Source organism: Chelon labrosus, assembly GCF_963514085.1.
Source record: "Chelon labrosus genome assembly, chromosome: 4".
Lineage (NCBI taxonomy): Eukaryota > Metazoa > Chordata > Actinopteri > Mugiliformes > Mugilidae > Chelon > Chelon labrosus.
The window spans coordinates 18,706,853-18,720,425 of NC_140340.1; the positions used below are offsets into that span (position 1 = coordinate 18,706,853).

At 43.9% G+C, this 13,573-nt stretch overlaps 1 protein-coding gene across 1 annotated transcript in view; it reads left to right on the plus strand.

The window, feature by feature from the left end:
* Positions 1–13,573, plus strand: part of magi3b (membrane associated guanylate kinase, WW and PDZ domain containing 3b) — a 118,462-nt gene that overhangs the window by 86,415 nt on the left and 18,474 nt on the right. The window contains exons 4-8 of the mRNA XM_084542999.1: positions 5,518–5,724; positions 8,241–8,409; positions 10,380–10,459; positions 11,200–11,257; positions 12,400–12,506. Of these exons, the coding sequence (XP_084399125.1) occupies positions 5,518–5,724; positions 8,241–8,409; positions 10,380–10,459; positions 11,200–11,257; positions 12,400–12,506 (621 nt within the window). The remainder of the gene's footprint in view (positions 1–5,517; positions 5,725–8,240; positions 8,410–10,379; positions 10,460–11,199; positions 11,258–12,399; positions 12,507–13,573) is intronic.

Genomic DNA, 13,573 nt, shown 5'->3' on the forward strand with positions numbered 1-13,573 from the left:
GAGATGAACACCTCTATTCAGTGCACTACCGAGAGATGGAGGGTGCAGGCCTCAAATTTAAATGTAAATGGCAACTCTGTGGAAATCAGCACAAGGGCGTGACCTTTTTTTTTTCGTCAGCACAGATTAAAATAAGCCTCGTATTTGACAGAGAATAGGTTGTTCTTTTAAAGAAAAGGACGGAGCCAGCAGTCAGTTACAGGTGTGGTAGGCAAGTACAGGTTTTATTGTGTTGCAGCCTTTCAAACTGTTGGTTTGGGGTGTGTGGAATTTTAATGAACTGAGGCAAATTACTTTCTTTTTTTTTCACTGCATACCTGTTCACTGAATAACAGTAGAAAATCTAGATGATCAAGTAGGAAGACGTGTATTTCAAAAGACAACTCATCACGATTATTCAAAACAACAGTGGAAATATATAAAGATCAAAACATTTTTACAGTTTTGATGTGGTTACTTCAAAAGAGACTGAAGTACAGAGAGAATCTGGTTTTACAGCTTCAGCATTTTTAAGATCCTGGCTAGGGCCCTGGTGAAAAGTTAAAAATGATGGAAGTAGTGTGCTGGTGGAGCAGCGATTCTCCAACCTGGCCAAGGAGGAACTTAAATACATGCATTCAGTCATTTTTATGTACTCGCCACACTTAAGGCTCATAAAGGCAAAATGTACTCGCACACTACTTACATCTTATGTACTCGCCACACTTAGGGCTCATAAAGGCAAAATGCGCGTTTCAGTGGAACTTGTAATTCTGGCAGAATATTTTTTTTAATGTAAATGTGTGAATTAATTAATTCATTCATCTTCTGTAACCGCTTGTTCCTGTGAAGGGTCACGGTGGGGCTGGAGCCTAACTCAGCTGTCACCCCGAGAGGCGGGGTACACCCTGTACAGGTCGCCAGTCTATCTCAGGGCTAACACAGAGAGACAGACAGCCATTCACACTCACACCTACGGCCAATTTAGAATCACCAATGAACCTAACCAGCATGTCTTTGGGCGGTGGGAGGAAGCCGGAGTACCCGGAGAGAACCCACGCAGACACAGGGAGAACATGCAAACTCCACACAGAAAGGCCCCATTTTAAACCTCACCTATATATATATATATATATATATTTAACACACATGTACAGTATGTACCTGAACGTGTGCCATATAAACACACATTCCTGTACAGCATATTTGCTTCCCGTCACATGTCTGTGTCTCTGTCAGCATGTCCCTGTCCATTGTTTGCCACTGTACGCTACAAATTCACGCAATAGAGTGTGAACATGTAAGCCGCCGTCGCACCTGCTGGTGACCTTATGTAAACCAGTCCACCTGCTGATCCCACCGGCTGGCTGCGCAGTCACACATCAGGAGGACACACTTGTGTTTTTACTCGCGAGTCATGCTTTATTCATGGCATAAATCATCCTCCCGCTTCCCTCTCCTGTCTTTTCTTCACACAGACCCTACCAGTGAGCTTTGGCCAGGAAATTTTACTTTCATAGCAGTACTCCTCTCTTTAAGAAATTAAAAATAAAAATGACTTGTGAATTTTCAGTAGACAGCATCTTGAAGAAGCCTCAGGTCTGCAGTAACTGATATTTTACAAGTAGACATGCTCGGGCATGTTCTTTTCAATAAGGAGTTTACACAACAAGGGATTTTTTCAGCTTGGCAAACAGCTGAATGGCCAAGTATTTACCATTTCCAACGTCTTACTCTACAATAGAGCATAAGCGGTTGCCCTGCATTCAGAGGTCTTGGAAAGTCAGACGGTCGCTGAGTATTTATGCCATGAAGGGATTGGAATGGAGGATTTCTCTCACATTGCACAATGATTATGGCAATAACATGATAATCTCCCGGCTCTCTTTAAGCTCATTCTTTCTCACTGCAAATCCAGGCTGCTTTGAAATGGGAGAGGATTTTTGTGAATGTTAGAGGGGCAACCTCTGGTCGCATTAAAATGGACCATCCTCACACCATTCTGTCATTCCAGTGCGGCTGCATCTACTGATTCCTGTGAGGTGTTGAATTAAAAGATAAAGTCAAATCCTCATTCGGAGAGAATCAGTCTGAAGGGTGAGAGCAGATTCCTCTGCATTTCTGCCTCTCTGGATTGTAGGAGTTTGCATGAGTGAATTTGCGGATGGTGACGTGCATATGTTAACATAAAATGTGATCTGGACTTGTTGAGGCAGGTTCTTTCAGCAGTCTGTGATCTCTGCGATAAGGTGTCATTCTCCCTCCGAAACCCCTCATCCTTATAGCACGGTGGCAGCGATGGCGTTAGAAACACACTCACACACACACACGTAAAACCCCACACACCGAATAAGCACACTGTTGCGCATCCGTGTGCTCAGAGCAAATCCCGTCCTTCGTCCTGTCAGAAAGATCATCTAAGAACTCGAAGATCAGGTTTTCAGGAGCTGCCAAGTCGCCCACGAGCTGTCCTTCATCTGTGTGCTGAAGCCAGGTGGGATTTATACCTTTACAGGGAGGTTGACTGTGAGTATAGAGGGAAAAATGGAAAGCAAACTTTGGAAGAGTGTATGAGGGAGAGAGGGCGAGAGTTGATATGGAGGCATGCTGAGCTCCTCAGCTCCCGATGGAAACCCCCTTTACAGTGGATCCAGGACTGCCTCGACTGTGTGCAGATGTGTGGATTAGCTTCTCAAACGTTGGAAGGTTTCAGTACACTATCCCTGAGAGGGAGCACTCTGATAATGGCTGCCCCCCCTCCTCTTTCCCCCATCTTATACCCAGTCAGCACTAGCGCAGCGCTGGTACTGTGGCAGGGAGTGTTGATCTCTCAGCAGCACGGTGAACTCAAAGAGTAGCAGCAAGTAATCGGATCGAGAAATGGGATTTACTCCATTTAGCTGTGCTTGAAGCGCGGCCTTTTATTTTTTTGTTAGAAAAGAGGAAAATAAACAAGGTCATGTGTCTCTTGTATAGGCCAAGAGCTTGTGAATTACCCTCAGTTTTAGTGTACAGTAAGTGAGCTGTGCTCAAGGTACAGAGCTAATGGGATTCTTTGCTAATCATAACGGTCTCACTAATAGTCTCAAATGACTTGCCTGAATGCTCATTATGTTAATGATTCATGTAGAACCTTTTATTCTCCACTTTGAAAATATTTTATGTCAGCCGTTTAATGTATTGTACATGTAATTTCAATTTAAAGACCCTCTACTCAATTAATGTATGCATCACGTGCCATCAGTGATCCAATAATCCGTAATTTTCTTCTCAAGAAAGGTCGATTTAGAAGTAAGGCCCATGCTGGTCTGAAGGGTTCCAGATTGCCCTTGCAGACCTCTAAGCCTTCAGTGCCAGCCAGTGGGCCTTTCTGGGGTTTTGGTCTCTGCTCAGTCTCGGTGTCTCTGGGGTCCAGGTTGGGTCATTCTGCAAGCACGGGACAGAGCAGCAGGACAAAACGTGAACAGTTCTGTTCAAGACTGGAAGAACAGCTGCCAGGAAGATTGAATTCAAGGGGTTATTTTTTCCTGACAAATGATCTATAATCTGCTACCAGGGATTGCAAAATTCTGCCAAATCAACATCCACCACAAACCAGATGTTTTGGGACCCCCCGTTGTGATAATGAGTCAGATTTTTCCGAGGAAGAAAAACAGACCTGGAGATTAAATTGGATTCGAATGCATTAGGTTGTGGTTGAGCAGTTATGTCGCCGTGTAACTGTCTGCTCGTGATCTTGGTAAGATGGCGTGTTCATGACCTTGCGTAGCTTATGTATAGTGCCCTTGATAACAGGAATCTTTTCATTACCAGTAGCTGATTCCGACACCATGAAATTGCTTGCGCACACTTTGAAAGTGGAGGCTCGCTCTTCTTGGCTCATCAACCCTGTGACACGGGGATCACAAGTAACATTGGACAAGCTTCCCTGCTCATCAGCTTATGAGGCTTTCCTCCATTTATAATGGCAAATGGTGCCACAAATCTTCGCTGACGCACTGCGTTCACACACCTCTCTATCTGCGGCACGTATTTATCAGGGGCCAAGAGACTTGTTTGTAAGTAATTAATCACAGAGGTAGCGCCTGGCTGATGAATGTCAGCGCGTGGCAGGAGACAGGCGGGGATTAACCAGCAGACCCAATCTCCCCCCGCTATCGTTGTGCCACCCCTGTTAATGAAGCCATCTTTGACAAATGCGGATGAGTGTCACTTAGTAAACACAGAGTCGCACGTCAAGATGGGAGGGGCGGCCTTTCATCCAGCCTCCCTCCCCTCCTCAACCTTCCCGCAGCCTTTGAGAAAGATGAGCATAGTTGCATTAACCCAGTTCGCCGTGTATTGTCCCTGGCTTGCCTGAGGAGACGAGGCCGGGCTCGAGATGGGCTCACTTATCAGAAAAGCCGTTGTGTCACTGTATCGTGCTGTAAAGCTGCTGGAATGACTGTGATGTTTTTCCTCAGAGCCCTCTGTTCTTTTTGGCATCCGTGCTGTTGTCAGCTTTCCCTCTTTGTGCCGCGCTATAAAAAGATGTGGAGCTGATAAATGCGGTTCTTACAGTACAGCATCTGTGATGTGTGTGCGTGTTTCGCGCTTAAGTACATCAAAGATTCGTAATACCGTGGTACCATTCGCAGCTGGGTCCAAATGAAAATAAGATCAAGTTTATGGAGGTTAATTAAATTGCTGGAGATCTCTCTGTCCCAGCGGCATTTCTCATATTCTTTAATTAATCTAATTATATATCGGGATTTAGCTGAGTAGGCTCAATCTGACGATGAAGTAAATATTTGACCTTACAAATGGATTACTAAAATTGTATTTGATAATTTTGCGTCAGCGCATCTGACAGCAGCATTTAGCAAACAAATAACCATGATCAATGGGAGGGGTGTAATTTGGTATGCACATTATTTATAAACCTAATGGAGGTTGAATAATTACTGATTCTACGTCTAAATTGAGTTCCACGTACTGCTCACCATCCATACATAGATGAATCACCCCATGAGCTAAATGAGCAAATAATTAAACCAAGTTTTGCACCATCCCCCTTTCTCTCTTTACGGAGCAGCGCCGTTATCTCACTGAATATTTATTATCCGTAACACAAGGTCTTTCTTCATTAAGAAAAAAAAAAAAATCCCAAGCTGAGAGATAGATAATTGCTGTATTCAATGATCAGTGTAATTAGTTGCTGGCAAATTCCAAGTGAAGTGATTTTAATGTTACATGAGTCATGACAGCCCTGTGGTGCAGTTACTGAGGGAAAACAAAGCAGGGGGTTAAGAGACGTGAAAATCATGCAGAAGAAGCACATCCCGGAAACTTGTAAATAGTCAACCTTGAGTGCTGGTGTGTGGCATTTAGAGAAGTAATTTTTCATTTAAATCAGGTGAATTGGGGTGATGTTGGAGAAGGTCTATGGCTGTGTGTCATTCGCTTATAAACAAACATCACACACCTTCTGTACCCTGTGCAGCAATTTTATTTAATAATTACTCCTCTGTCGTCTCTTCTCATTCTTTACTCTGTAAGGTAACTACTATGGAACCCCGAAGCCTCCGGCCGAGCCCAACCTGGTGCAGCCTGACCTGGTGGATCAGGTGCTGTTTGACGAAGACTACGGTGGCGAGGTCCCCAGGAAGCGCACCACGTCAGTCAGCAAGATGGACAGGAAGGACAGCGCCGTACCCGAAGAGGAGGACGACGACGAGAGGCCCCCGCTGGTGAACGGATTGCCAGGTCAGTTAATGTCAAAGCACAGAATGTCATGTTAAATAACAGAGATTCTGCCGTAATCTGCTTGTCCTTTGGCTGTGGAATTGCCAGGTTAGGTAAATGTCACTGTCTGTTTGCCTTGTGCGACATAAAGACATTATCTTGTTCCCGATTGTATACAGTTTGATGGACATGCTGGGTCTTCTCTGTGTGTCTGTCATGTTTGATGTATTTTGCGGATCAAGATCAATCAGTATTTACACGTTTCTGTTTAATATAACCCGGTAGTGGTGATTTCTGCAAATTCCTGAATATCCAAGTTTGTGTGTTAATCAGCTGAATGTCACTCATTGGGACTCATAGTTTCCTGAAGGACTCCTTGTTTTCTTGACCTGGAAAGACCTCTATATCCCACCTCTGACGCTCTTGAATACATTTAAAAGAAAATAAATGATTTGGATCAGGTAATCAACAAAATTACAAAACATTTGACAGTTTCTTAAATGTGAGAATGTGAATGTGAGATGTTTTTACGTCATAGATTGTATAAATGTGGACAATCTGTCGCCACTCCCTTTCATTGGCCAAACTGACGCTATTTTCTATTTTCATCTTGCGACTTTGAAGCCAGAGTTGAACATGCATCAACACTGTATTTACTGCCTAAAATGACAGAAACCATCCTTAATTATTATTTGACATGTGTTGTAGTGTTTTAGTTTGGCCCAAGCTTATGACCGATACTGCAGCCAGCCACCAGGGGGAGCTCTACTTGCTTTGGCTTCACTTTTGAGGAACGGTTCTGCCATCCATCTTTATACTGTTTATGTCTTGCACTGCTTTAAACTGAATCTCTTTGGGTTTTGGACCGTTAGTCAGGCAGAAAACATCTGGCATCAGTTGCATCTTGGACTCTGTGTTAGACATTTGAGCCATTTAAAATGTGACAGCTAAAGACATGGCGACACCATTACTGTTAGCAGCTAATGTACCTTAGTGCAGTTCACCTTGAGAAAACCTCATCTATTCTGTAGGATACTGTATACGTGATCAATCAGGACAACTCCTCTGCTCTCTAAGGAGCAAAATTGTCCTTAATGCTTAGAAGGAGAACAGCCCAGCAACAGAAATAGGTTACCTGCAGTGCACCGTACCTGTTTTATTTTAGTAAGAGAATTGGGGTTAACGCTGAGCCGAGTCCAGGCTGAAAATTTTTTTTTTTTTAGAGAATGAAACATTGTTTTGACAGTCAGGGCTCAAACTCTGCTTGCTCAGCTGTGCAAAGGATTCACAGAAATCCAAAGTCTGTTTACCCAACTGCTCTGTCATATTGAAATCAAACACAAAACTGTGCCCAGACATCCAGGAGTTCTTTTTTTGGAAAGAAACCAGTCACAAATGACTGCTCCGCTTCAGCCCACAGCTGTGGCAGAGCAGTCTCGCACCAGCCATAGATGGGGAGAGTTATGGTCGAATGAAAAAAGAGGTTAATGGAAAATGTGAGCTCTAAGTCTCTGAACTCTTCAGTGCAGATTCCCCCATCTTTGCTTTGACTGTCCTTATGGGCTGCGGTCCTTCTATAAACCCATCTGACTTGTAGCGTTGAGTGGGCCCTCACCCTTCCTTTAACCTACTGATGACCTCAGTTCTACTCCAGGGTCTCCCCCTCAGGCTTGTTCTCCGAGTGTTTACATGACAGGATCACATAAAGCATCCTCAAACATGCCTTGTGCATTTAGTCTCTGTTAGTGTTCCTTTAAAAATTAAGCGCATATGTGTGTTTTTGATCAGGGGAGTCAAACGAGGGAGGCGCTTTAGAAGCTGTGCAGCATGGCGATGCTGCGCAGAAGCTCTGTCGTTAGATTTTTAGCAATTGAATAATGAATCAAATGAAATTCAGGTGGAGGGATTTTCAGGAAACACATCCCCCAGAAATGCTTTTTAGTACAGTGCGTAACATCTTTTGGCATTATCCTCTATTGTGAGAAGGTTAGCTCCACATAAAACGAAAATGGTGAAAAAAAAAGCACTCGTGTTTCATCCCTTTATAAGCATTTTCAGATGGAAGGCATGAAGTACTAAGTGAATTAGGGGGGCCTTTGTTGTATGTTTCACGTTCATTGTCGAGCAGTCTCTCATTAAAGGGGAGTGTCTACAAATGCAGCAGAATATATTTGAAATGCAGCAGTGAAGTATTATCGCACAGAAACTGCCCCAGGGCTCGACTGGTCCTTTCCGTGCGAATCCCTGTCTCTATCATTACAACCCACAGGGAATGTACACATATACATAGGCATAGGTATTAACACTATGTGCACAGGCAAATTCAAAACAGCCCTTTGGCAAACTCACACACACACCATCACTCACATGCAAATCGCCTGAGCGGCAACGGCCCTCCCTCCTCTCGCCTGCAGCGGGCAGGGTAGCATAGGTCGTTCCTGCAGGCTAAACCTCTCCAGTCTCGGCTCTGTTTTTTTCCTCGTTGTTTTTTTTCCCCCTTTTAACCTTTACCCTGACCGTCCACTCACTCCCTCCAGAGCACAAAGAGGGGGCAGACTGGAGGAAAGCGGTGCCCAGCTACACCCAGTCCGGCAGCTCCATGGACTTCCGCACATGGAGCTCTCTTCCCCGCGATGACAGCCTGGAGCCTCTGCCGCTCAACTGGGAGATGGCTTACACTGAGACCGGCATGGTCTACTTCATAGAGTAAGTGAGACAGGAACCAGAGATCATGTGACCATTCCTACTGAAACAATCAACAGGCTAACTGATGAGCATCAGTAGAGACACCTGTATTTCTAGCTAGTCTTCAATTGTTCAAAATCTAAATATGTTTATAGGTTCCATCCTCTTATAGAAATAGCTTTTCTGGATCTTGTACTTGTAAAAGCAGTAGTAGGCCTTGGTTCCTAGGAACCAAGCAGCCTTGTGAACACCACTATATCCCAACTCTGACACGCTTCTTAAATGTCAGGATATGTTTTTATGTCTTACACTAGTTTAAACTGAATCTCTTTGGGTTTCAAAGTTCTAGTTAGAAGCATAACATTTGGCATCAATGGCACCTTGGACTCTCCATAAGACATTTAAGCTATTTAAAATGTGACAGCCACACATGACGGCACAGTTCCTGTTACCGGCCAATGTACCTTAGTGCAGTTCACCTGGGGAAAACTGTGTACGTGATCAATCAGGACAACTCCCTGGGCTATTGATAGGAGTGTGTAGGGAAAATCTATTTGAAAATGGCCCATTTGGAATCTTGTCATGCGTGTTTTCCTTACTCTTAGGCATTTTCTTGACCAATTAAATTAAAATATAATAAGTGACTAAATATTAAAAATCATTCTTTTTTAAATTTAGCCCCTCTGAGTCGTTTATCTTGGAAAATGGAAATGATAAGTAACCGTGTTGACCATGGGCACAGATTCTAATGAATTTCAAGGAGTATTTTGTTTTGTTCTTACTGCATTCAAAACCCCCATTAAAAACAAACTAAACAGTAATTTGAATCTGCCTACAAGAATCAGCAAGTGTAAACCAAAAGCCTGCTAGCTTATAGGCACAACTTGCAAACCACATTAACATATTAAAACCACAAATATTGCACTAGGTGAAAATTTCACTCACCACCATGAACATGTCAGGACCACACGCACTGGCCTGGTGCCAAATAAAAATTGATGAAACTGTTTACTGGGGAGCTGCTGTCAAAGAAAAACAGAAGCCACAATCCACTAATATGTTGACGTCTTAGTCAGATGTGGTACAGTCGGCATACTGGATTACGGGGGTTGAAATTGAGGGCAACCGATAACTTGAGTGTTGTTTACTTTTGTGAATTGTGTCATCTTACAACTACAGTAAGGCAGTGCTGTAAAACCGGATCTTTTTTTTTGTTTGTTTAGCCGATGTGACACGTTGTTGTATTCACAGATGGATGTTTCTGTCTGTTACAAATCGGTATCTATTCACCGCTAAAGCCGCGCTGGATTTCATGATGATCCCCGGTATATATTGATGGGTTTGTGATCATTCCTCAGCACGTAAACTATGAACTGTTGCAGCAATAGCAGTAGGTTTACATCAAAACATTTTTGTCATTCCATGATCATAAACCTTTTAGATCTGAGTATAAAAATACAACTCAGAGCTTCAACAGTATATAAATACTATTCTTTTTTCTCTTCCCAGAACCCAAGTGTTAACACAGGCTTTAAATATCAGTTGTTTTTTTTTAACAAAATAAAGACATCTTAAGCTCTTTCACTGAACCAATTAATACGTTTTACAACAATCTTGTAAACTAACACCTCTCAGAGGCCTGTATGTGTGTGTTTTACTCATATTTGGCTCTAAGCCACTTGTCTCTGAAGATATCAGAAGACCATTGTGATTTTCCTGCTGATTACACACCCCAGTCGTTTAACGCATTTGAGGATGAACCAGTTTGTCGTGTTTCACATTAAGAGGTTTTTCTCCCCCCCCCCCTTGAAAAGGCCACCTAACCATGAACACGATAATGTGACAGCTGAATGTAAACCCCTGGATCAGATGTTTTGTTGATAAATTCACTAGGTTACAGCACTGCTGGCTGCCCGTGCCTCCGCGGCGGTTTCTTCGCTGGCGCGGGTATTCATTGTTGACATTTACTGGCTTCTCTCTGTGCTCCGCAGTCACAATACCAAGACAACTACGTGGTTGGACCCCCGCTTGGCGAAGAAGGCAAAGCCCCCTGAGAAGTGCGAGGATGGCGGTATGTAGACATCCGCATGCATCTACACGAGGGAATACCTCTGTTGTGCACGCCCTACATTACACGATCCAGCACTAAACACCTTTTCACGCAATTAATCAAATAACCAACCAGGATAAAATATGAGTGCTTAACTCCTCTTTGAAATGACAAATCACCTCGGAGCAGCTCTTAGCATCGCAGTCTCGTGGCCTAATTTTTCAGAAACCTGGGGTTTACCTTAAGGAATTCCAGATGTACCTTTGTATCCCCAGGATGATAATGTGGGCTTAAGTGCAGACAGAGACAGAGAGTGGTCACGGTTGGAAGACTGGGACCCTTCCAGCCAGGTTTTAATGGATTCTTGCAGGCAAACGAAAAGCTAGTTGGTGTGTTGCCTCTGAAAAGCAGCTCCAAAGCTCTCTCTTGCGTAAAGAGCTCTTTTCTTTCTCTCCTTTCTCCCTCCTTCTGCCTCATATGTTCATCAGGGCATGATGTACATCCGCCATTCCAGCCAGCCTTGCTTGTTGAAAAACCGCAGGAACGCTTGCTAAATTACTGCATGTCTACTTTCTAATGCTGAACACCCCAGTCAGGAGGAAGAGAAAATAAACTCCTGCTGTACCTCAGCGTCATATCCCCATATGCAGATTTAATAACATGCATGCTTGTCCTCTTCTTTTTTTCCAGTCCGTTATCTTGTGGCCACCGTATTTACATCTTTCCATAACACAATGGCACACTCTTTTTTCCTTTTGCAGAGTTACCTTACGGCTGGGAGGAGATTGACGACCCGCAGTACGGCACGTACTACGTTGAGTAAGTTTTATGGATGTGTCTCATTCCCCATCCTGTTGCCGTCGTCGCAAGCATTGCATATTGTTTCATCACGCTTGTTCCTCACGGATGCGCACAACACACGAGTATATTTCACCGGGGGGATGAAAGCACAAGTACATTAGCAGTGGACTAGCATATATCAATACGGTCTAAAAATAAACAAATAGATTTGGCACAGGGCTCGGGTGCAAATGCTCCGAGTTATGTAACATGCAGGGAGGAAGCGTTTACCTGGAGAACAGTTTAAGATCTTGATCAGGATTTTCCCGGTGTTTATCTGTGGGTGGCAAAATGAAGCTCTGTGGGTAACATTGCAGTGACCTGTATGTGAACACAATACTGATTGTGCTCTCGCTGCGCTCTGTCAGTGTTTGTGTACATCAGCGTGTCTGTGTGTGTGTGTGCAGCCTGTGTGTTTGTCACTGCGCTGTGTTTGTATATTTGTTTGTTTGCAAAATGTGCTTTTGTGCTCACCACCCCAGCAGGAAATCAGTGAAACACAGCCATTGTAACGGCAGCACAGAGAAGTGGGGAGGTTTTCAGCCAGGATGAATGGAGGGAGAGAGTGTGGGCTGAGAGGAGAGGTAGCAATCTGTTGTGATGAAAAGAAAATGGGAAAGCTCACGTTGTTTTATTGCTCAGACTGCGCAGGAATCCCTCCTAGGTAGAAGTGACATGAGAGAAAAACTGGCACTGTTTGGACAAGTCAATGGCACATAGATGGATCTTGTAGCTGCTAGTGTTTTAGCTTGAAATGAACTCGCCATGAAACAATGGCTCTGGTTTGTATGCCAGGGGGATAACAGGCTGTTTACCTTGTTGTAGAGGAACAGGATGTTTCTGGCAGACAAGGGTTCATTTCCTACAATATTAAATGGCTAAAAGCCATAGTAGTTTCCCCACATAAAGAGGAGGCAAGTCAGCCTTTACTGTCTGTGTGCTTTAAGAAATGAGTTCTACTGGCACCACTACGGAGTCCCTCTTTCTGAAAATCATGGATCCTTTAAAGGGACGCATGCATAATTAACTGCGGGACAAAAAAAATGATGCAGTAAGCTCAATAAGTAAGAGGCGTGTGTGTGGATTCACTTCTCTTAAACCTGGACTAATATCTTTTACAGCCACATCAACCAGAAAACCCAGTTTGAGAACCCCGTCCTGGAGGCAAAGAGGAAGCTGAACCAGGAGACGGCAGCCATCCAGCAAGCCGCTGCAGCGCCTTCTCAAGGTAACAGTAGCACTGCCAGGCATGTGCCCCCTCTTCAACTTCCACTTCACTTTGGTTGCAAGGGGGGGGAAAAAAAGAGAAAGTTCAGAGGGCTGTGATGAAGCACACACCGGATTAGATTATGCACACACGAAAACCTGCAAATGTCAAACCGCTACCGTAACACACAGGAAAGTGACCTTTAAATACCTCAGGCCATGTTGCGCCCTGTCTAAGTTTTGACAGCGCCCATTGGTTTATCAGACATGCAAATACATGTATAGCTATAATTACTTCAACAGGTTTTCTGGCTTGCACTGTCATCGTCTGTCTGGTTTAAAACAATGAGAAATGCCAGTTAGACAGAAACATTAAATGATTAAACGTTTTCTCTGGGCTTTCCCAACTAATTCTTCTTTTACTGTGCTCTTATTTATTAAAGGTGTACTTCTATAACTTCACTATTTTGTGTGATATTCAAGAAGTAAGTTTGTCTTTATCTTATTTCTGACTCGTGCATCAGCTAATTGTTTAAGTATAATTGGAATTTAATTACTTTGGCCTACGTTCTGTGCAGAGAGTCCGACCCTTTCACCTCAGTCAGCCTGCTGTGATAAATATGTTTTCTGGGAATAGAAAGCATCGGGAACGTCATCCTTTCCTGCAAGGTCAGCCGAATGTGTAAAGTTGCCTCGAACAATAATAGATTGTCAGAATGAGCCCTTTCTTTCCTCGTGTGCTCATATAATACAAGCTTTTGTCAGCTCTCAAGCACCGGCCTGTTCTTGGCGTTGACAAGCCATTTTTCTCCCGTAATAAACATCATAAATTAAGTATGTTTTCATTACAGTGGATGTATAATAGATTACAGTGCCACTGCAGCGGCGGAGATAGACAAGCTGATAGCGCTGGCAGGGATCCGGGGAGCGAGAGAGAGAGAGAGAGAGAGAGGAGGGAATGCAGGGGAGGAGGCCGGCTTTTAGCGGTGCATGTGGCAACAGCTGGTGGAACAGCACGTTGGAGAGGCCAAGCATAATCAGACTTCTCTCTGCTCAGGTGAGCTGGGACTGAGGAAACCGCCGTCTCGC